The 24,219-nt window shown below is 38.7% G+C and overlaps 1 protein-coding gene across 2 annotated transcripts in view; it reads right to left on the reverse strand.

The window, feature by feature from the left end:
- Window positions 1-24,219, reverse strand: part of Nha1 (Na[+]/H[+] hydrogen antiporter 1) — a 103,971-nt gene that overhangs the window by 46,460 nt on the left and 33,292 nt on the right. For both annotated transcript variants that reach the window (XM_076388791.1, XM_076388790.1), the window contains exon 2: window positions 21,152-21,526. In XM_076388791.1, coding sequence (XP_076244906.1) covers window positions 21,152-21,526 — 375 coding nt within the window. The remainder of the gene's footprint in view (window positions 1-21,151; window positions 21,527-24,219) is intronic.

A 24,219-nucleotide genomic window follows, 5' to 3' on the forward strand; every position in this document is an offset into this window, starting at 1 on the left:
CTTTCGTCTCACCACCTAGACCTCCAAAATCCCCTCCACCCAGTCCCCCACCATCTCTCGTCACTTTCCCCACTCGAGGATCAGTGAAACCGCTTGTTATCGACAGGACTGAAGCCCCTCGAAGGTGTGCAGAGCCCATCGCTGGCGAACCTCCCTCGATCGAACCCCCAAGCAGATCAGCCCCGAGGGGGTCCATAGAGGGTGGGTCACTCGCGCCTGGGGTCGCTTTGAAGATGCACTCTGCTCTGTCTCGTGGTGCAAGCGCAGGTTATCGCTCGAATTCAAGTCTCTCGGTGTAAATTCGACGTACTTCGGCCTCTCCGCCTCTCGTTCAAGATTGCCGATGCCTTGCAGGAGCGCTTGGTTACCCGACCGAGACGCGCTCTCTTCCACGGGAAACTCGTAATAGGATAAGTTTCGGACGGCCTGCCTCCAACGCGAATCGGTCTCCCAAAGTTCCCCAGACCTGGCCGTCTTTAACGATCCGCGCGGCACTCGAGTTTTCAGCGGGTACGCGTCCCACGTTTTCCAGATTCGAACGATCCCCAGCTACCAGGAATTTTCATTTACACGGAGACAGGGGGCGGGCTCGCCTCGAAGGGGGCCACTCGCGGCGCATTGATTGGGACTTGTCCTGGGAGGACGTTAGCGCGGAAACTTTCCACGGTGACTGAAGGGGACTTCGCGTCTCCTTGGATTAACTAGATTTATCGGATGCTTGGGACGAATTTCTGCCGCTGGGATTCGATATAAACGACACGATGTCTGGTGGCGAGAAAGGGGAGTATTATTAACGCTGCATCGAGTCAGGTTTTGCTTTAATAAGATTTCTATTCAAGCAGATTCTTTCGCGAGAGTTTCTACTTCGGGAAATTCCATTCTTTGATAAGGAAATTGAAAACTGTCCTCCTTTTTTCTGACTATTTCCCACGACAACAAATCGACGATATTTCGACAGAAATTTGAATCTAGTTGTTTCCCATTGGATTCGATTGTGATTGAAGAATAATATCGTTTCTGCAGGGAAGTTGGAGAAAGTTGGCGGAAACGTGTACCGGAAGTTTGACAGGCGTCGAGCAGTCCGATAAACAGGGGTTTTGTTATCGCAACGACGATCAGTTAAGTGAGAGGAACTACAATTAAATTGCTTTGACAGACTGTGTTTTACACAAACAGAGCGAGAAAATTTGCTTCTAATCAGAAGGTTAAACTTATATTCCTTGTGGCGTAATATTCGAAAGAGATCAAGAGTTTTAGAGAGCTACGTAATTTTATATAAATTTACGCGCACAAAAATGTTTAACCTTGGGGAATGCTCATGATTATAATTAACGATCGAAGATGATCCATTTCTCGTGACTCCTTATCGTCTTATCGAGATCAAAATTCGTGAAAAGTAAGACCTCTTCGGGGTCGAGATTTGATTCGAGATAACCATTGATGTAAAATATTAAAGACTGTAATCTGCTTCCTAGTGGGTATTTCTAAAGATTCAAAGAGATAAGCTAGTTGTACGATTCGTGAATGATAGTAAGGTAAACGTGTCTGGTCAAGTGTACTAGCTTCTAAGAGTAGTAGTATTAATCAATGGATATTAATTCTGTATTACCTCTAGACACTTATAATGATACGTCTACGAATAAAAATATCGAAACACAATTTTCTATTATTTCTGTTTGCTACTTCAAAGCACCGTGAAATTAATTTCTGGTACCTTGCAAAGCTTTAACAGACTTTTCATTTCCTACGAAATTACTTCAGCTCTTTAATACGAAACGATGTTGCGATATTGCAAACATCAAAGCTACTCTGATATTCACACATGAAATTAGCAGGAGTAGATAGCATAAAGCTTTGAAATCGGATTAAAAACGTGGATGAAAAATGTTGAAAGTAGATCAGTAGATCAATAAAGAAAGCAATAAGCACGATTTGCCGATTTCGTTTTGCTATCGACCTTTACTGACAGGACAACCTTAGGCTGCAAAATGCAAAAAGCGTATCGAGTTTCCACCTCGCCATGGAAATAAGTTATTTAAAGGCTGTGCCCGCTGGAAAATGTTCATTCTAGCTTCTGGCCACACGATTATTTAAATAATTCAAATTCCACCCCCTTCACGGGACGTATTTTCCTTTTCAAGAGACATGGTTGGGTGACTTAGACACGTACGCGGAAAGAATATCACGAATTTACAATTCCACATTCCTAGGTTTCTTTTCCTCTGGTAATGCACGCTCCTTTGTATGGGAAATTTCATTCGACGTCGATCAATATTAGTTCTCACGCTTTAAGCGAAATATCCCTGGAAATTATTTAAGCAATACAAGACTAATGGATCTTCACTCGCTAAACTGCGAACTAGAGATTTAATTACTGAAGAGTGTTATGAAAAGTATGTCTTCTTTAGAAATAACTGCTTTTTATGAAATGTTTTATTAGGAAACTTTGAAACTGCTCAGTGATAATTACTTTGCGAACAGAAATGACATACCCTATCTCTAAAATTACTAATCATTGTGTTATTCACTTTAATTCTTCCAAACTTCGAAACTGTGAGACTAAAATAAAATAATATATTAATCGTAATTTGTAAGTGGATGAATTGTAAAAAAACAGATGATATAGAAACTGTTTTTAGAAATTCCAAGGAGTGCCACGATATTTTTATAATAAAGTTGTAAAACTGTAATTCTTCTCGATGGAAAAATTATTCGAAGGAGCCCTGGCCTCCCTTGCAAGAGTGGAGCGAAAGAAAAATTTAAATTCTCGTAAAAGTGCAACGACGTTCGGACAGAAGCGTCTGGAGGTGAAATTACAGCCTTTTGGCGGACATTCGTTGACCACCTTGCTGTTTTCCGAGCCAAAACGTGTCGCAGAAGGGACGCTTGACCTACATCTTAGTCGGGTCGCGATTAGACCAGCGAAATGTATTCTAATTTGAATTAATGGCTCACTGCAACGTGCACAAAACAACATCTCCCAGTGAAGTTCACACACGACTGATTTTAATCGTTCGACCTTCGATTGCAGTTGGCCCCGACCTCTTTTCTTAAAGCCACCGAGGATTACGAATCTGTTCCCCATTTCGGCGAACGCTTTTTTGCTCGGCGAATCGACCCTATTATTTAATCGGCTACCATCTTTCCGCCGACTTTGTGCCAAAATTTCATTTAGCACAATATGCAATCAAACTGACTGTGAATGTAATGGTAGATCATTTTTTGGAGATGATTGTTCAATTTTTCAAATTTTCGAATTACCGAATTTTCAAACTTTTAAATTTTCAAATGTTCAAATATTTGAATTTTCAAATATTCAAATATTCAAATATTCAAATATTCAAATATTCAAATATTCAAATATTCAAATATTCAAATTTTCAAACATTCAGATCTACAGTTTTTCAAACCTATAATTCACCCAAGAAAATAGATTACACAGAATAACTTCAACTGTTAATATCTCATAAAGTGCGACTATGTATTCCGAAAAAGGAATGTAAGTGCATTCGTCTTGGCGTGCTCCACAAACTGACAGAGTTATTAAAATGTAAGCTGCACTTAAGGAACTCTCCTCAGAATTTTCCTACAGAAATAATTTTCTAAGGTGTTCAACTTCTGTAGCATTCCCACTATTACAAATTCTTTATTCCCATGCCTTCCCTCATCCAAACCATTCTTCTCTCTATATCGCTAAATTAAAGTAGAATTTTTCTAAAAAAAATCATTGCACACACCTGACCTCCAACCTTCATCGATAACCAAAGCGCACTGGTTACACTCTAAATTCGTTCGGGATAAAGTCGGCGGGAACTCCGAGGAGCATTATCGATCGAACCAGAGGTTGCGCGCATCTTATGCATCCATAAGAATCGGCCTTAACGTCTCTAACCCAGAAACGTTGGGATTCTTGGCATGCCTCTGCGTCCCTCGGTAATCTCGATCCGCGCAAACGGTGCATCTGTGCCGACAACTTCGCGCGTTTTCTGCGTCTGTCGCGCGAACGTTTATCCGCCAGTCCCTGGACTTATCCACTTCCAGCCAGGGTGTACTTAATCGCGAACGTGTGCATACAGGGTGGCCATGAATCTCGATCAGACAAGCTCTATTCTGGTACCGATCTGATAACTTTACGGTTCTAGCTTGCTGCAGAGTTTGTTGTACTTGCGAGCTGAAGGTGGACCCTGCGCGGTGGAATAGTTGGTAATTTGGGGATTTGGAGATTTTCGGGGTTGTGGGTGGTGGAGGTATTGGGCATTGGAGGGTGGGTGTTCTCAGGGTTGGGGTTGGGTGTTCTGAGGGTTGGGGATTTCGAGGTTTGGGGACTTGAAGCTCGAGAATTGAGGAATGGAGACTTGGGTAGTTAGGGATTTCGAGGCTTAGGGTTCAGGGGTTCGAGAATCTTAGAAAGGAGGTTCCTAGGTACTTGAGTAATTGGAGATATGGGTTTGGGAATTTGAGGATTGTGAGTAGATTTTGGTACCTGGAGAAGGGGAGATTTAGGGTTTAGGTATTTGTGGGGTATTGAAGAATATCCCTGGTATTCAACTGGTGACGTCACTCTGTAATCTCACTAATGGTGACCATATGTCTACTTGACGTTAAATGCAAAATACATTAATTTGGAATTATGATACTGTAAGCATAGCTATGTGAAGTCAATTTGACGTCAGTTGAAGGTGATTCATAATTTTCAAATGACAAAGATCCACTGACAAAGGCTGCTTATTCTCACCCAGAAGCAACTTTCATTGTTGCTGGTAAATATTTATGAATCAGAAGCATGTGAGTTTAATATATTAGGTGTTATCAAAGCAATGAGATCTAAACCGGTTTCAGATAACGTAATCCTGCCTTTTGGGGGATTTGTTAATACATTTTTTCGGAGAATATAATCTCGGAAATTATATGACTTTTTATCAATTGTTTTATAAACTCATTGTTTGAGAGAAAAAGAATATCATAGTGTTATTTTCCATTACGTCACAAACACTGCAACAACTTGCGATGTACTTATCAGGTGATGTTGCAACATTATTATCACATTGCATTTTACAGAAATGTCAAAGTAGATGATATTGCAGTAATATAAAAATTAAGTGCATAAAAATTAAAAATATGGCAAATTAAGAAATTAAAATAGAGAAGTTTCTATTTTGTTCTTATGCTATCTTTTATGCACCACCTCTTTTAGTTAGATATTTAACCAGAACCTGAATCAAAGGTTTCAAGATCGTATCGAGGACAAACCTCTAAGAATTCTCTTCTCTTATCCTGTAAGTTTCACTATACAAGTCCACTTTAAAGATCCTTTGAAATCCACCCTTCATCCATCGCGAAACAAGAGATAAGAATAAAATTTCTCACATTTACAACATAGTACGAGACATTCTGAAATTATTCTTACTTCTTGAACACACCTTCCCAAGTATTCCAGTTTCACATGCCTACTCCCGCATATTCCCTCGACTACCTCCGCGAATATCATAGAAGTCAGAAACAAGTGGTCGATAAAAATAACTGCGATCAAATACCGTATTCCCTTCTGCTCAGTTTCATACTTCTCCCCACGAAATCTTCCCTCTAACAGGTCATATATCATCTTGATTCACAAGCAATCCAAGAAATTTATGTAAAAAATTTCATACAAAGAGTATTTTTTCACAGAATTCGTGTTTGCAAGAATCTCTGTCAGAATTACGGAAGAAAATTAATATCTACTTCTAAGTTAAGAGCCCTTATTTAATTGAATTTTTATTATCTTTAATTATTCTTCCACTTTTCTTGCCATGGTTAATTCGTATTACGTGTGTCGAGGGATTTCACACGAATAAATGAATAAAGTATAAGCGTAAACGTCTCGGTCGCCTCTACGGCTTGGAATCCACTTTTCTCTTCTCCCATCCGATCGAAGGCAAAGATAAGGCCTGGACGCAGCGCAGATAGGAACTGATTTACGATCCCTCTACTCACGGGGGATCGTCGATCGAGAAAGGAGCGAGGAACTCCTTTAACGAGCATCCTCGATGCGTCGATCGGTCTCGAAGGATCAAAGGAATTCCGTCGCATCGAGAACTTGGAAAGACGCCCTTCTAGGATTTCGCAATTTGCGTTCTTTAGGCCTGCTCCCGTTTCACTCCTGCTTATCTCGCGCCTCTAATCCTTCTCAGGCATTCTGTGCTCGAGAATTCCAAACACGATATGCAGATAGATTCGGAAGCGTTAGACGCAAGTTTAAGCTCGAGTTTAATGACAGCTGATTTAGTAATTACGGGAGCCTACCCTTTACGTCATAAGTGAAATTTAGGAGTAATCATCGAATTACGAAGTTTCCTAATTTTGGAAGCTCTTCATTAACGACACGTTTTGGGGAAAGTACAGAGAACTAAGGGTATGAAGAATTATGTATATTGTCATTTCTCATGGAATGAAAGTTGTACTTAATTTCAGAGAAAATTTTCAAGTCCTGCAGAGTGACCAGTATAACTGGAATCTCTCTGAGTGTTGATAGTATTTACTGTAAATGCTGTAGCATTGCAAGTGTTCATTAAACTGATCAATCTATATGAAGAAAGTGTTAATTGAAAATATTGGATTTTTACTGAAGAAGGTAAAATAAGTTAAGTGATTACTTGAGTTGAATACTTCTTTTAAAACCTCAACCAGTGATTCTTAAAACATTTAGGGTCCTACTTGGAGTAACTTTCAGAGTCCTCCAGACGCCTCAAATTCATAAAAAATACGTGAGTTAAAACTAAGGAATTCTTACTGAAGAATGTAAAATAAAGTCACTCATATACTTCTAAAACCTCAGTCACTGATACTTAAAACACTTGAGTCCCCTATCAGTATCTCCCAGAGAATTAAATGTCAATTACACTAAGTCTGACCACACTAATTAAATGTAACCAAGTGTCACTACAAGCTGAAATCAACTTGAGCAAGCTCAAATCCAGTTACAATAAGCTGCAAGCACTTTTAAAGCTGCACCCTGGCGCAAGATTCAACCCCGTCAATCCTCTCCCTCATTAATCGCATTCTTCCCCCAGTGCGCAAGAATCAATGATCGCTTTCTCGCGAAATTTGAGGTCGAAACGTGCTGGCAGCTAATGAGCTGCGGTACCGCTGGTCGGTCGTGGGTGTACAATTTCGAGGGCGCATGTTCCCCAGCAAATTTGCGCCGGGAGCACTCGCGTGGGCGGTAATAGCCTCGGCCTGGCCCGATGATGCGGATACTTGGGAGCGTAATATCGAGTCGCGGCACGATCGAGAGTATCACGTCCAGAGGAACCATATTTCCCAGGCGAAAGAGCGACGCTGAGGATGATCCGCTCCTCGACGCTGCTCACAGGCGGCCAGGGAGTCTGTTTATCGATGATAAACTGAAAATCACCGAGCTGGACCGAGGAACGAAGCAGCTCCTTTGCAACCCAGTCCATCCTCCATCTATCCATCTCGGTTTATTGCCTCGAGAGCCTTGACTGAAGCGATAGCCTTTTAATGAAATCACGTGGAAAACGGGAATGATAACGATATCGAGGGGGGTAGCTCGCGCTCTCTTCGGCTCCATTTCTCTAATTGCCTCGATAGAAATCGCTCCTCCGTCCCGACAATCCTTTTCTCCACCGACCATTTCTCGCGTCCTCGATTATTGTTGCCCCTCAATGCGAGGATGCCCTCGCCGTTTTCACTGCATTAAACCTTCCTTTTTCTTCCTTGGATTCTTTAATCCCCTTTCGCGTTATCCTCTGGGGCGCGTCGTTCCCTTGCGAATTACGTTTCATCCTGTGATCTCCTCGTTGATATACAGGGTGTTTCAGGAATATATATCGATGGTTCAGAAGCTGAAGCTACGCACTAAAATATGCTAGACATGTCATACGAACGTATGAGGTGTTGAGGGTAGCGAGGGTGAACTAAATATTTTTGAAAGTACTTTTTACTTTATCTGCTCTTATAGAAGATAAATAAAAAGCATTTTTCTCGAAATTCGGATTTCTCAGGTTCGCTCTTACTACCCTCATCTCCTCATGTGTCTTATACAGATTATGAATTTCAATTAAGCCATAAACTGAAACTTCCTAAAACTGTGACATATCATTTTCCTTTCCAACCACAGGACAATACTTCAATACAAATGTATCAAAGAAACTTTGCTATTATTATTGCTATCGTTAATGTGCTACTCGTTCTACTTTTCTCATCCTTTCCCTGGCATCATGATTTGTATAGAAATTTGTCTAAATTGAAGTCAGGTAGGAGGGTCCTCGAGCGATCTCAGAAAGTAAACTTGGTAGAGAGGATTCTAGGGCTGGTACACGTCCTCGCGTTTGTAAAATTGATTTTAAACGTTGTGCAGCAGCTTTCACTGTTAGCCCACACGAAACTCTACGTAAGGCTTGACAAAATGCATTTTGGAGAGTGACTCGTGACGAGGTCGACAGAGATAAAGAGGCCCTCGAGCGTTCGTGCGTCGAGCGAGTGAGTATACGGACCATGGTGTATGCAGAGATTAAGTGGTTGGATTTTAAAATGGATTAATATGCGGTTGTTAATGAGGACAAGCACACCGCGACACATCGAGCCTCGTACACGTGTCTTCGGCTGAGTAGGTAGACGAAGCCTCGATGTGACGAAAAGCACGATAATGCTCCAGTGAATGCTTGACCCTATTATTTGTATCAGAGACTCTGGAAATCTTTGGAACACCATGACTACGTTCACATTTATTTTTGTGTATAATTCTAGTCTTTAATAGATACTAGCAAAAAGGGAAGAGTTTCTATTTCAGTATGAAGAGAGAATTTTTTGAAATGTAAGCTCATCTCGTCATCATTTTTTAGAAACCATAAATTAATCTATCAGAAAGCTTTGTCTACTATTATTAGAAGAATAAAGATGTAAAAATAGAATTTGAAAAGTGAACATATTTTACATATTTTATATGTGTATGAATGAAAAATTTGCTTCCTAGTAAGTTAAGCAGTGTGTTAAATGAAAGTTGTGAGAACTCGACAAAACTGCAACTTGTTTCGAAACAATTGCCTCACTGTCGTTAAAAGTTTCTACCTTTTTCAAGAAGCGTGACATCAAGTGTCCCATTCTTGATCTCATTTCCACAAGCGAGTGTAATAATTTCCCATTACATTTGCACAGAAACTGCAGGTAAAATGTGCACCTATTCCCTCGCGAAGAGATACTAAACATGTATGTTGCATACTGAAACAAACTTTATGCTTAACCATAAGGAACGTCCGCGGACGTCCTTTATCCATGCTACAATGTACGTATTTCTAGAATTTGCTGAGCTTTCTGCAGTTAAATTGCATGTTTCCAGTCCAAAAGTAATGAACAGGAATCTTTTATGAAAAATGAACTCACTATCATTTGCAGGTAGAAAAATTGGGAAATATAGAAACTTGAAAATTACAGAATTTAAAAATTTAGAAAATTTGAAAACTGGATGGTTTTAAAATTGGAAGATTTGAAGGTTTTCAAATTTGAAGATCTCAAAATTTGAACATTGAAAAATATGAATATTTGAAGAGTTGAAAATTTGAAAATTTGAAAATTTAAAAGCTTAAAAATTTGAAAATTTGAAAGTTCGAAAATTTCTCAATCCCTCAAAAGAACTAGATACTCACATTCAACCTGAATTTCAACGCCACAAAAACTGAGAAGACTGACTATTCAACTGAACACCCTTCCTCCCAATCTCACTGCAAATTCTCTCGAAAACCGCAACAAGACTTCCCAACGACCTCAGTGTCCTGTCTACTGGCACTGACCAGGGCTGTTACGAACGCGTCGGCACATCATCAATCGCTCGAGCGTTGGATCGTGTCCAGAATGGGTCGTCTTCTCGTCGAGTCGATCCTGTCGTGTCGGTGTGGGTGGCGAACGAATCCATTTCACATCAAGGCGTAGAGCACACGCGACCGAAGTAGGCCGTCCTCGCTAGATCAGTGCTTGCAGAGCATTCCCCTCTTTAAGCATAATACAGGCTTTAACCGGATGTTTACGTCGGATGGAGGGTAGGTACGTAACCAAACCTAGCCGAACATGGTCGACACTGTGCCGTCGTAAGCGATTTGCTAGCACGCCCGCTTAGATAGACTAAGCCGTGGTCTATGGCTGCGTAAACACCCGGCTAGCAAATCTAACAAAGTGGTCGATCCGTGACCGAACACTTATTGACTCAAGCGTTTAATTTCGAGCGTTAGTGGATACTCAGCCGTGTACTCTGTCCGAATCTTCTGTTCACGAGCTCTGTACAAGGAGAAATGGATATGGTATCTGGCTGGGGAGTCAAACTGCGCTGAGAACATTCATTGGGGCTGTCTGTGATACTTTAGTTTTTGGAGAGGTCAGTGTGCTCATGTAGAGGGAATTTTGAGAATTATATCTATATTATGCTTGAGAAATGTGAGGTGTTTGATTCATTTTCTGTGAGAGTTTAGAAAGAGAGCTTGTATAGTAGAAGTAGAATTTATAATTTAGTAGGTTTGAGGTTTCAGAGTTGCTAGTTGTTGCAAAGGTGCCTGAAGTCTGTCTGACTCGGGGATTATTCTACTGTAAGTTTACTTCAGCTAAGTCAGGTGCGGCAGTGTCAGTAGAATAAGGCATTAGAACAAGCCAAGCCAGACACATTCTACGCGCAGTTTAATTTTGTAACAGGTTTTAAAGGTTTTCGAGTTTTTCAGAATCTTTTAGAATTATTCTCAGGGATCTGTAAAGTGAAAAAGCGAACACTTCGAAAATTCATTGAGCGTCCCTTTGAAGTTCGGTCTTAATGAGGTGATCGTTGAGAACGCGAGCATTTATCGACTCGAATACTTAACGTTAATCCCTACAAGATACAGAGTGCCTCGGCTTTTGCACCGTGTTTTCGGATCGTTTCGCGAGGCTGAGCGGAAAATTTCACTTCCGCGGGATAATTTTATGCTTTGCCAGACTTATTTTCTCCATTGGAAATAATCTGACGGAGAGGAGCAGTAAAAAATACATCAGAAAGGCTCGCGCACAAAGGAGATTTATCCTGATATAAATGCGATGCAATCTCTCCTCGAGGTGTTTCGCTATTAAAAATGCTTGAAAGCCGTGAGAGAATCGTTTACACAGAGGCTCCTATACCGTAATGGATGGATCAAAGGATTTTCGAGAAGAAAGATTCGGATAATTGCCTGTTTGGTCTCTGTACGATTTCTAACTCCTTTTAGATTACAAATTCCATGAATTTCCTAATACTCTACAGAGTCTCCCAGGTTTAAAGTGCCAACTTTTGTCAGTACATCCTATGACTCTAGATAAGAAAAATGTAATATACTTTATTAAACAGTTATACACAAAAACACGAAATTCGAAGGAAACAGTAACATACTCTATTTTGAAATTAAACTTAGTTGTATCTACTTCAGATGAAACTTAGTGTCAGTAGTAACAATTATTATATTAAATAATTAACTGTAACGTTTCATTGGAATTTCGTATTTTTGTCTATAACTTCTTAATAAAGTGTTAAGCTGGATCTACATTACATTATAACAAAGTTACATAACTTCTTAGAAAACAGAAAACAAAGATCTTACACACATGTCTCCTTTAACTTTGTTATATAAAATGTAGTATAGACCCACCTTAAAAACAACCAATGTGTATAACATTTTTTTCTCATCCAGATCCACAGAATGTCAAACACTTTAAACCTGGGAGACTCTATATAAATCCCCTAAATCACCACAAAAGAAATTTAAATGCTATCACAGTGTACCAAAGAACAACCAACAATAACCAAATAACTGAAATCGATTCTCTGAATAGACGAGAATTGACAGCGATTGTGAGAACCATCCCTCGCGCGAGGAAACCCTTAGGGGAGGGAATCAGGAAAGGAGAGTCACAAAAGGGTTACGAGATCCATAACACGGTGTAAATGATTCAATAACGCGCAACGGAGTGTCCCGTAGGTATGCGCGGGAATAAAATCGCGAGGATCCAGACCAGAAGCTGCAATTCGACGTCTCTGTCCTTGTCTCGTTCGCGGCGCGACGCCGTCGTCGTTGCAACCCTTGTCTTCGTGTAAAGTCCAGGGTGGAACGGCGCGGATGGGCGTCTCCCGGGTGCGCTCCTGAAGGAATTTTATAGACTGCTCCCGGATGTCGCATTTTGTTCGCTCTGTTACCTACTGGCTACTCCGCTGCACCGTGTCTACGTAGAACCACATTCAGGACGTTTCCTCCGATCTCTTTTGCGGCAAAAATGGAACTCGAAAGACTGGAAATGGTTTGAAATTTGTCGGTGACCATACAAAATGGCGTTAGATTTTTTCCATTCTATTTTCTTACGTCTGACTAGCGGGTGGAGAATGGTTGCTCAGCGGACTGGAAGGGTGGCTTATTAGGTTTTAGAATATCGAATTACATAATTTATAATAGGCAACGTTGGGGTTAGGTGAGATAAGTTGAAGGCTTAATGTAGCAAGCTTTTTGCAATTCAGAAATAGAGGTAAGAAGTGGGGAACTGATTTTACTTCTAAATTTTGAGAATATGTAAGTATAGTAAGGTACAGTAGAATATTGATTAGCTGAACTTTAATTATCTAGGAGAAGAAAGATTAATCCAGGAATATTATGATTATATAATTTCTAAAATCTACAAATTAGTATTATTATTGTTCACTGCTTATGTGAATATTATAATTATTATTTTAGGTAAAATTCGAGGTAGAATTTTAAGCAAAATATTTACTGAGAATGAGTAAGCCTAAAGTATATAGCATTGTCGTCGTCGACAGTAATTGTGTCACTAAACACCACGTGACTGGAGGATTAATTAGAATTCCTCGATACTGTAGGCGGCAACTATGCCATGCTGGTTGGATTATGAGGCTTCGGGGAAAAGAATTCGTCCAAGGTCTGGACAACTTAATTGATTAAAGCAGCCGACTGACAAACGAAAATCGCGAGATATGAAGAGTCTGTGGACTCGCTATTGAGAAAAAACTGGCAAAATTAAGTTTTTTTAAAGTGGACTGGAGCTGTATGGAATTTTAAAAGTTTGAACATTTTTAAGTGTTTTTTAAGTGTCCAACAAATTACTTAAACGTTACAAAAATAAGGAGATTAAGAAGTCTAAATCTCAAATTTTCTATATACCCCGATCAAGCAAATACGATGAAACTTTCACGCTGTAATTGAGTCACGAAAGTCCCAATATCTTTCAGCTAACATCATTACCATCCCATCTTTACAAAACGCATCCCTATGTCGCAGGTATTAACACTTGCTATTGCACGGAGAGTAAACGAAGTTAGAGTGAAGCTGAATATAACCGAGTTTGCAATTTCCATTTGCATTTCCAACGCTGTAATTTCCCTCGTGCTTTCATTCAGAAGGAATTATTAGCAATTATACATCTGCCATGAGAACGTATTGTTCTCCCTGACGCTAAACAACTTTCGTCTCAACGAATTTATTATTTCGCCATACAAAGGGGGATTGTTCCAGGCAGCAAGAAGAGGCGGCATTGTGAAATTTCGAAACGTCAAAGAATGCAAAATTTATCACTGTGAAAGTAATTTCCGCGAGCCTTCCATTCGCTTTGGAAATACTTTCGCCAGCGTGCACCATCGCCTGCAAGAAAGAAGAATCTTCCCGTATCGCATCGCTCGCCCTCCAATATTAATCTTGCGAGAGAAACCCTCGTCGGACAATTCGAATGTGTTTCGCCCCCAGTACGTCTCAGACTCGCGGAGAATACACGTTTGCATCGAAAGGGAAGCCGCGTGTCGGGTCACGCCCCCTCAAGGAAATTGTTAGGAACGCACAGGACCCACGGGGAATTTCCTCGTAGAACGTCCTGCAAGGACACGGGATACGACGTGAATTTAAAATATCGTCGTCAGATTGCTTTGGGATGACACAACGCGTTCTTTCGAGTAGTACACGTCACCCATCTCCCTCTTTGGAACCAGTGCATGGATCTGGTCCTTTGAGGACGTAATCTCGTATGAAATTTTCAGAAGTGTCGCTTAGGGCAAACACCAGTGGTGAACCGAGCGATTGGCAATTGGAATATAATAGAAATCTTTTTTTTTTTAGTTTAATTAATCAGCAATGGGAATTAAAAATTCCATGGGCTGACCTGGGCTGAAGAGATATTTTGATGGCCTGCTTCATGTTGTATAGCCTGTATATCGGGGATCGAAACTGCGTGCTCAAGCCAAGATGGAAGGGCGGAGATATATGGAAAATATATAACTCCATCTCTTTTATGTTACCTTGAACATAATGCACATGCGTTAAAAAGGTGAAGAAAAGAGGCAGAGATATATGTATACCTATATCTGTTATCTAATGTTGTTTTCAGTGGACTCTCTTTGGAAGCATACTTTAATAGACTTTAATGGAGTCTAATTTAATTATGGAGTTATGGATAGGATTTCTGTGAAAAGTTTGGTACATGTGTTTAATAATTTATAATAAGGCGAGGATGCTGTGGGAATTTGTTTCATGAATATGTTAAAGTAATTAAGTAGGTACTTAGTCTTAAAATATAGAGCACGTGAATGTAGATTGAAAGGGGTACAAATTTAATTTAAATTTGGCTTATTAGGTTTTTTTAACTAAGAACTTACTAAAGTCGCCTTATCGATGTACATACAAATAAGTTTGGAAAGAATTACAACCTGTGAGTTGGCGATAGTTTGTAAAATAAGGTAGGGCTTTTTAAAACACTGTGTCTGGTTATTAATGTTTTGCTTGTGTACGAAGTTTGATGTACTGCAAAATTTTGGCAAATAAATTGTTCAATGTGTACGCTGTTATTAGGGCTTTCGTATTTTTTAAAATATTGCTGTTTGTAGAGAGGACGTCCGACTGTTGAGTTAAGAAATTTAGTGGTTGATTGAGTGTAAGTGCATATAAGAAGAACGAGTGTCCAAACAAGATAATCAATTATTCGTGTCACGAGAGATAAGGCATTTCCCCATAATTCTATCAATATTCGCGATATCGAACACTGACACTCGCCAACGAGCACTGAGTACATAATGAATTAAATTGGACACTCTTGTATTATAATTGTACTTTAAATTTCATCCTTTGAGAGCTTTCAAATTCATGACACGCAGTATACCCAATTAATCTAGATTTATCCTATTCGCGCATCAGAAATTTACTTTCACCTTGTTAATGCAATAGTGAAAGAATATAAAAAAAATTATTCCAAAGAATGACCAAAATAACACTGAGCTTATAGGAAAAAAAAAAATGCTGCGAAAGTGCAGCACTTTAGTACACCACTAAAAAAGTACATTGAAGTCTCTTATACTATCCAAATAACTGCCACTTAAAAAAACAATTAAATTCATTTCTGTCGTACAAAATATAATAAAACGATGCCTTTTCATACAAGTACGCAGGAGCGAAATTATTCCAGCTTTCCTGCTCCAATCCATTTTCTAATTCCAATGTCCCCATTACCAAGAAGCTTCTGGCGTATTTGCAATTTTACGTTGCTGCCTTCAAAAGTGATTCAGAGGAATAATTACGCGAATAACGTCGTTGGCAAACCGGATATAGCTCGGTCGCGGTATGCATAAGCGCGTAATGCAACACTTCGATGGCGAAGCTTGCACGGCGATACAGCAATGGGAAGTGATATACGAACACCATGCATCAAAGACATAAATTCTGCCCGTTCTTGACGGCCAATATTTCACGCGGAACGCGTGCATCGTCATATTTGTACATTAAAATGCGCCAAGCACAATATTTCCCGTCCCATTCCTTCCCGTCGGATACGCTGCTCTTCCCTCGTTTTCGATAAATAAAAAAAAAAATCCACTGTGTCACCGACTACTGACATACGCGGGCTACCGAGCGATACGTTCGCGATCACGTATCATTTTATGCTCACCACTAACATCATCGGATAAAACGATTTCCGTGTCCTCCAATTTTAATATTTTCAAAGTTGCAGCTAAAAATATGGAGAAGATTCTGGCTAGAGTTTATTAAAAAATAAACCTCGAGGCAAAGCTTTTAATTTCGTGTCATATTTCTCTGTTCTATCTACTATTGCTGGAACATCTTTTTTTTGAAATATATACAGTAGAAAGTTTCATGAGATGTGATTGTGTGCTGCCTCTATGGGTGAAGCTTTATGAGTTGTTGTTGAGGAAAAGAGTGACGCCAAAATGAGGAAATTGTAGAGAATATTAGATAGAATGTTTCGAGTATCTGGGATTTTTATGGAATAACTGTTTCTACATGAGGCTAGGCAGAGCACAGCTGTGCACATGCGCGCTCACGGCTCATAATTCAATATCCGAAAGCGCGTAAACGATGATTTATAATCACGAAATCAGACGGAGGAGGATATAAATTCTTCCACGTGACACGCCATATGTTAGGGTAGAGAATCGATGAAATTTACGTGCGATGTTAAGACAGAGCATTTCGAATCCAAAGATACAAATGATTTACGCGTGTTAAATGAGAGAGTAATTTATTTTACGTTCTTATTTTTAAAATACGATCACGGGGGAAACAATTCCTTGCCGAAGTGCCACAAATTGTGTTACATGTTTGAAGTAGAAACAGCTGAGCTAGTTTAACGCTGTTCATCTTTGTCAATGTACAAAAATGATTGATGGTACACGCGTCAATACTTCAGATGGTCAATCTACGCGACAGAGTAATCGTTGGAAACATTATATGAATTTGTATCATGTGTGTGATAGCTCTAGGATTGAAAAATTCCATTTACATGTACCTATTAGTATTTTTTAAGCTGAGGATTGTGAGTTTTTTTTTTAAATTGAGTAACAAATCTGGAGATATTTCACTGATTGCGACTCCATGACGATAAAATACTTCAACTGGGTAAAAAATATTCATCACAAATATAATAATTTCAATAGCATCGATAGTAGTATTAACTACAATTTTTCAGCTTTTTTATCATGGATTAGTGACATACAAACTTTGCAAGTAACTTCTACTTGAACTGACATTGCACAGAAAACCAGATCGTCGGTGAAAAGGAAGAATCAGTGATATCTGAATATTTTTTCTGACAATGTATAGGTATGTATGTATAGACCACTGCAGGTCAAAAACCAATAGGTTCAGAAGCGACTAATTTATGCAACTGCGAGTCAGTGATACTCTCGATGATGAATTATACGAGTGAATCTATTTTCGTAACAGTACAACGTTTCTTCCGTAAATACACGCAACAGGATACTCGTGATAGCGTTACAGCGTGTCAAGTGCATTATTGAAGCGGATTTAATAATGCTTTGTGACTACAAATAGTGACTGTATGGAAACTAACAGTCGAGAGACTCAGACTAGATGGATTGAGCTGCCAGTCTGGCGAATGACGAATGACACCCTGCTATCGTAGGAATTAGCACGAGATCTTTCACTGGAGTGACGATCAGTATCTAATAAAACTTCACAAGTAGCGAGCAGTGATTAACTACAGTTAAATAATTAAAAAGTGTTACTTAAAGTCAAAGTGTGATCAGAAAATAGTATCAAGAAGAGATGCCTAAAGGTAATAATCATTTTTTAAATGAATTCTTATAAATTTAGAATTAGATAAGGCTAAATTTGAAAATGTTATTTAAGTGCGAAGAAATGCCTTCATTTACGTCATTTCAATCGCATATACTAACCACGTAAATGGACACTTTGCCTTCTACGAAGGCCAATCGTGTTCTCTGTATGTAATAAGACAGGCACTGCGTAGCGTGATTTTATAATTATCTATCGTTTACTATGAACATTAACAATGAACACCAAAATCGAAACTATGACATAAAAATTGAAAACTATGTATAATGAAAGAATATAAATAAATAGAAGGGAATGGAAAAATGTATAAAAAGAGTATAGTATCGAATAGGTACGAGAGAAAATGGAATCGATTTTTTAATGGAAGTGGATGCGACCTGCATAAAAAAGAGAATATCGACAGGAAGAAAAGTGAGTGGTGAAGTTTGCAAGAACAACTTTGAATCAAGTTTCCTGTTTACTCTGAAAATGTGCGATGAAACATTCTGACGGAGACTGAGAAATAAAACTGTTAAGTTCGATTTGAGAATTCAATAGAAAAGAAGACGCAATTTTAAATATAAACATAACTGAAAAATTAAATTTTTTCTAATGAATTTCTTAACGTTGCATCAACTGCATTTTGGTTATTAGTGACGACTATTGTAGGCGTAAATAATGTGGCTATTAGAACTTATCACTTGGCTATTTTAAATTTCAATTTCAATTCTGGAAAACTGAAAATATTTGAAGCTCAAGAAACTGTCGTAAATGGTCCAGCAAATAATGAACAACTTCCATGAAATAGTCGAGCACTGAAACTAAATGGAAGCTTTTGACAAATAGCCCTATTAAACACGATTGTCAAGGGGAATGCACCTTGAATTTTCTATTTCTCCAGTCGTGATTACTATGCTACGCGGGAATTCTTATGCGAGCCTACGACGAATCGCTATTGCCCGACCTCGACATTAAAAAGCGGCCACCATATGTTAGCAATGAGTCGATCGTTACTTCGAGGACTTTCTATGAGTCTTCGTTGTCGATACTTTCCACAGGTGGCACGTGATTGGAGAGTATAATCACCTGCTACGCAACTGTCAGCGGAAACAACATAATCTGGTGTAATTTTTTATTGTACCGAAAATAAATTCAATCCTGTATTTGGTTACGCGTTGATGAAAAATAAAAATGCTTTACTATAAGAATTCACACCTATTTATAAACGTATTAATTATTATTCTACTACAATTCCCTGTATAAGTATCGTTTTTCTGTGACTATGAAAAAAGGATCATTCTCACAATTATTGCATTAAGTTGCCACTGAATTCTGACACTGAAACGTTAATAAAAGTAGTAATGATCGTGATCTAGGTTTGACTACCCTGAAAATGATTCCCAAATGGAAAAAGAATGAGGTTCGTATTTTTCAAAAGCTGACACCAAGAAAATAAAATATTGACGAGAAAATGGGAAAACTTTTAATAGTTATACCTCTCGAAACCGTAAAAATATTTCTTGTTTTTCCTTACGGAATGGGGGATGAAGTACCGCGCGGATAGCTGTGATTTAAACCTTCGATATATCGACGGTGCGCGATCTATCAATCCGAACGAAATAGCTGACGAACGAAAATCTCTCTCTCTATTATATCTTATCTGTCGCTGTACCAGCGAGTTTTGTTCAGTTTCCTTCGCGCTTTTATCCATCAGTTTGTCCCCTTTCATCCATCAATCCATTCGACGAGTCAATCTTCGGCTATACTATGGAACTCCTTATTGTCGTAAAATGTTTCTCTATGCACTCGTCGAGCAAACAGTAACGAAAGAAGAATATTGCTGAGATAATATTAATATCGTGGAAACGATATTCTCGGAGACGTTGGAGATTTCAAGAAATTAGGAACATAGAGACGAGCAGAAGATTGTCGCATAAAAATGGGGATGGGAAGAGTTTCAATTTGACTGAAGTGGGGTCATAGAATAAAAATTGATGCGGAAACTGCTGGCTCGATATTACTGATTCTTTGTCTTTGATATATCGAAGTATACACATTTGAAATGGGAGAACTGGTTAAATATAACGAATCCAGTTTCAATATACATTTTAGAAAGTTTGAAAGAGAATTCTAGTAAATTAGGAACAGAGATCCATTAGTAGAATAATTTCAATATTAAATTAAATTTATCAAGTCGATATTACTTTGAAATATTTCATGTATGAGGGATATAGTTGCTCATGGCTAATTAACGAAAACATGTCTAATCTATCCACTTGAAAATGTAAGAAAGGAACTGTAAGCGTATAGATAAGGGACACGAAAAGGTATTGAAATACTCCACTGTTACGGAAATCGAATCGATAATCGATTCCGGCGAAACGCACACGTGATGGCGCATACGACGAAATAAATACTATCACATGACGCGGTGGAATAAATTTCAATTACGAAATGATGAAGTTCCATTTACAAATTCAGCCGAAGATGTAATGTGTGCGTAACGGCACATGATTTTAATCACGTGCCCAGTTAAAGTCTAACTGTAGTCACGCGCCACAGCATAATAATTAACCCCTTAGCTCGAATGGGTCAACAATGTCGTTCAACCAACTACAGGCGGTACGCCTCGATACCCGACGCTTCGAAATTATGACTTTCGAACGCGTGCATGCATTCCCTTATGAGTCGACCCTCGCCAATTTCTCTCACTTCGTTCCTTTTTTTTAGCTTCAGTAACGTTTTAAGGATCTTGTTACGCGAGCCGCCTAAGTGGAGAAATGTTATTCAATTTGATGACTGAGACCCCTGCCAGTCTACTTTTCATTTATCTGTGAGACAAGTTCAAGACGAGGGAGATGACGAGAAGGGAACTGTGTTGATTTATCGCTGAGAGGCAGTCGCTAACACTGTACAGTGGGTCGACAATATTTCCACTCTGTTAATCCTACTATGGTCTTGTTACTATGTTTCTAATTAAAAGTTAGTGGAGTTGGGATTAAAATTGTTGGTGTTACTATAGAACATTTGGCAACTCTTTTCATGTCTGTTAGTGATAAAAATTGATGGAAAATTTTAGTGTTGAAACAATTCCTCGCTACTTTAACTCTCTTTTAACTTTGTTATTATATTTTATATTTTCTCATCGATCATCTGTTATTACTCTGACTGAGGCTCAGTTCAATCTGTAATAAACTCTTTTACCTCGTGGTCTTTTCTTACTTAAACGATTCTTTAAAATCACTTAGACAAATCAATAAAATTATCGAATATCTCTCTATAGTGTAAAAAAGCAATAAAGAAACGAAAACACAATGTTACAACTCCCTTCTCAGCAATTGAAGTACTCGGTGCAAAAACCAGTCAGCTCCAATTTTTAAAAATTTACCAATATCAGTAAAAAAAACACCAAATATTAAAGTACATTAAAGTTCTCAGAAACAGTCGGTTTTGCTCAAAATAGGAGCTGACCAGTTCCTCCACCGAGCCCTCAAATTTTCACCCTCCCATCGCGAAACAGTTCATCGAACGACTTCCAATGGACGATTCCTCTCTATAATCGACTGTCAAGCAAAGAGTAGACTCACCGAAAATTGGAGACGACGACGGTGTAGCCGCCCTCGATGTTGACCAGGCCGACGTTCTGCAGTATAATTCCGGTGATTAGCATGCCAGTTAGGGCAGGAAGGGTGGTCAAGGAGAACAGCCATCCCCCGAAGTGCGCCGCAAGACAAAGAGCTGCGAGACCGAAGAGCTGGCCACCAGGGGCGGCGGTCTCGCCGAGGATGGAGTAGAGGATGCCCCAGAGTAGCAACCCTAACAGGAACAGGCAGACCAGACGGGCGAATTTTCTGTAGCTGGGGCAAAATGGCTGAGGACAGGCTCTTCTCCAGCCGGGAGGCTCCCAAGACGGTGTGTCGTCGCGACCGTGGCATCGCGCGCAAAATAGATACAACCACGACCTGAAAGGGACATTAAAGAGAGGCGTGGTTAGAACAGAATTTGTGTTTCTTTGGTCTCTTTTTTTGTTTCCTGCCTTATTACAGGTTTAGAGAACTGCTACTTGAGGTTACTTATTGCCAGTTCAGTGATAAACGTTGCGTGAGTCACGAAAGCTTTTTTTAAATTCTTTTTTAGAGCTGTGAAGTCTCTAAAATTTAGAGACCTAATAAATCCAATTGTCACTTAAGGTAAATGTCCCAGTAGCTGAACAGGATCCAGTGCTTGGACAGTGATGCCAATTTTGTTTCATTTTCAGCTTTAGGTCTTGTGTATCTAATAAGAAACAATGTTTAGAGAACAATAAAGGTATTATAAAATAGAATATAATTCAAGTATCGGGACATGCATTTTTAGGTTGTTTACTTACTGTGCATGTATCCTAAGCGTCCAGGTATTGGGACATTTACCTTATATGCGAATGACATGATCACTGAAGTGTGAAGTAATATGTGTAGGAGTGGTAGGAAAAGAAATTAAAATTTATTTTATGCTGGAGAAACACTGAACTCTTGAATTATATTTTACTGTTCAAACAGGTGCTCACAAATTAAAAGAAATAAATTGCAGGAAATAGTAAGTGACTTTTTATTATTAAATTTATTAAAACCCCCGACCTACTTAATGCTTACAATTTCCTACCAACCTGAAATAAAAAAAAAGGAAATATTAAATTTGTAAGTATTTACAAGTGGAGAACTAGCGTGGAAAAGTGTTTGAATTCAAATTTTCCAGCACTTTAAGCCCGAGGTACTACAGGATCGGAGTACACGAAATCAGAAGCGCACATGAAGAAGCCGGAAATACGAAGTACAAATAGGTAGTGTGAAATACGAACTGCTGATTTAAAAGTTGGAAGTAAGGCACCGAAGGAAAAGAAGAAGAAGAAGGAAAGTCAATATACTCGGAGCAACGAGCAAGTCGCGAAGTTTGAGAAATCCTTCAGCAAATTGTGCTTGTACCGCACGTTGATTACCAACAGCATCGCTAATATTTGCTTTCAAAACTTGAAATTTCAAAAAATTTGCGCTTCTATACACGGCACCGATCATCTTCTAACATTGACTTTACAAATGGAAACTTTCGCGTAGAACAACAAACTAAGTATCAATATCCACTTCTATTTCTCAGGTTTACTCTGTGATCCACTACCAGAAATGGCAAAGTAATTGCCTGCTGAAAAAATTAGTAAACCTTCTTCATCTGAATCATCGATCGTAATAAAACTTCAGATATTTTCACAGACCAAATTGGAAGTAAATATTAACGAATCTAAAAATTATTTTAATTATAAAATCGACAGAACAAATGTCAGACTCAGTAAAAAAGAGGGCATTCAAGAAATTAGAGAAACATTTTTTTTAAAGAAAGAAACTCTGCTCAAAAAGTGTTATGCCACGTTCACAAGTCACTTCCACAGACTATCACATATTTTGCTTTCAAATTACCGTGTTGTTGCTTGTGCTACGAATTAGAGAACGATCCTCTAAAAAAGTGACAGATGTAAAGGCTCAGACGGAAAGCGTCGCAGCCTTCGGTATTTCCATGTCTTTTTTTTGCATGCGCGATATTTTTCAATTTGGTTTCCCTGTCGCGATTTATTCTGATTCAATACGTAGTTTAATCCAAGATAAAATAAAAACTCGAGGAGTCGGAAAATCATAGGATGCATACTTTCCAAGACACGAACAATGAAATCCATAGGAAACTCAGCGGCGCGCTCGATTTAATCTCATTAGACTTTATGATCTTATCAAGGCGATTGGAAATGACAGGCTCTGTAACTGCGACTGTTACATCACGATCTCTGAACCACTTCCTAGATCCGTTAGAATCAATTTTATTACAATCACCTACCTCGAATAGTTTTCATTCATTAACTTTTAATTGACGCGCGGGAAACTCCGTCCCGTGAAATGGTAATTCGCGTTTATAGTGACATACCACTGAGTTTATGTGACAGAAGAATTTTACACACTTTGGTAAATGATTCTAAATTTTATGAAATTTGTCAATTTTGGATTATGGATTGAAAACCATGTTAACCATGATAGTTAAATAAACAATCGAAGTATAAGAATGACTAAAAGTAAAGAGATTAATATTTCTCTGCACACATTAATATATCAAACTACAATATCAGATTTTGGTTATCAGTTTGGGAATTCCCTTCACTCCATATCATGTGAATTATGGGACATAATTCCATGTCATTAAACTACAATAAAATTCATCTATTGCTGTTTATATTTTTGATCATTATTCTATATGTGTTAACACTTGACAAGCAACAAACTATACTTAAGAGGATTAGTAGATGATATTCCATTAAAGAATGTCTGATTGTTTTTTCTTATCAGTGATAGGAGACCAACTATACCATCAACAAATATTAGGATAGGCAATTAGAAGAACAGTGCGTATTACAAACTAAATAAAAAGTAATTAAAAAAAGATTCGTCTAAAATTCGAGTCACAGTACAAATATTAAAAATTGTAATCGAGCAATAAATATAATCTCACTCGAGTAAAACACTCGCAGACAATTCGAATACAAACTTCCTACAAAATTACCCAAACTTTCATTAAAATAATCTTCCCATATCTTTCAAATCGACTTTCAAACACAACCTCATCTTCCCCAGAACAAAACCAA

This window comes from Calliopsis andreniformis, chromosome 12, assembly GCF_051401765.1.
Source record: "Calliopsis andreniformis isolate RMS-2024a chromosome 12, iyCalAndr_principal, whole genome shotgun sequence".
Taxonomy (NCBI): Eukaryota; Metazoa; Arthropoda; class Insecta; order Hymenoptera; family Andrenidae; genus Calliopsis; species Calliopsis andreniformis.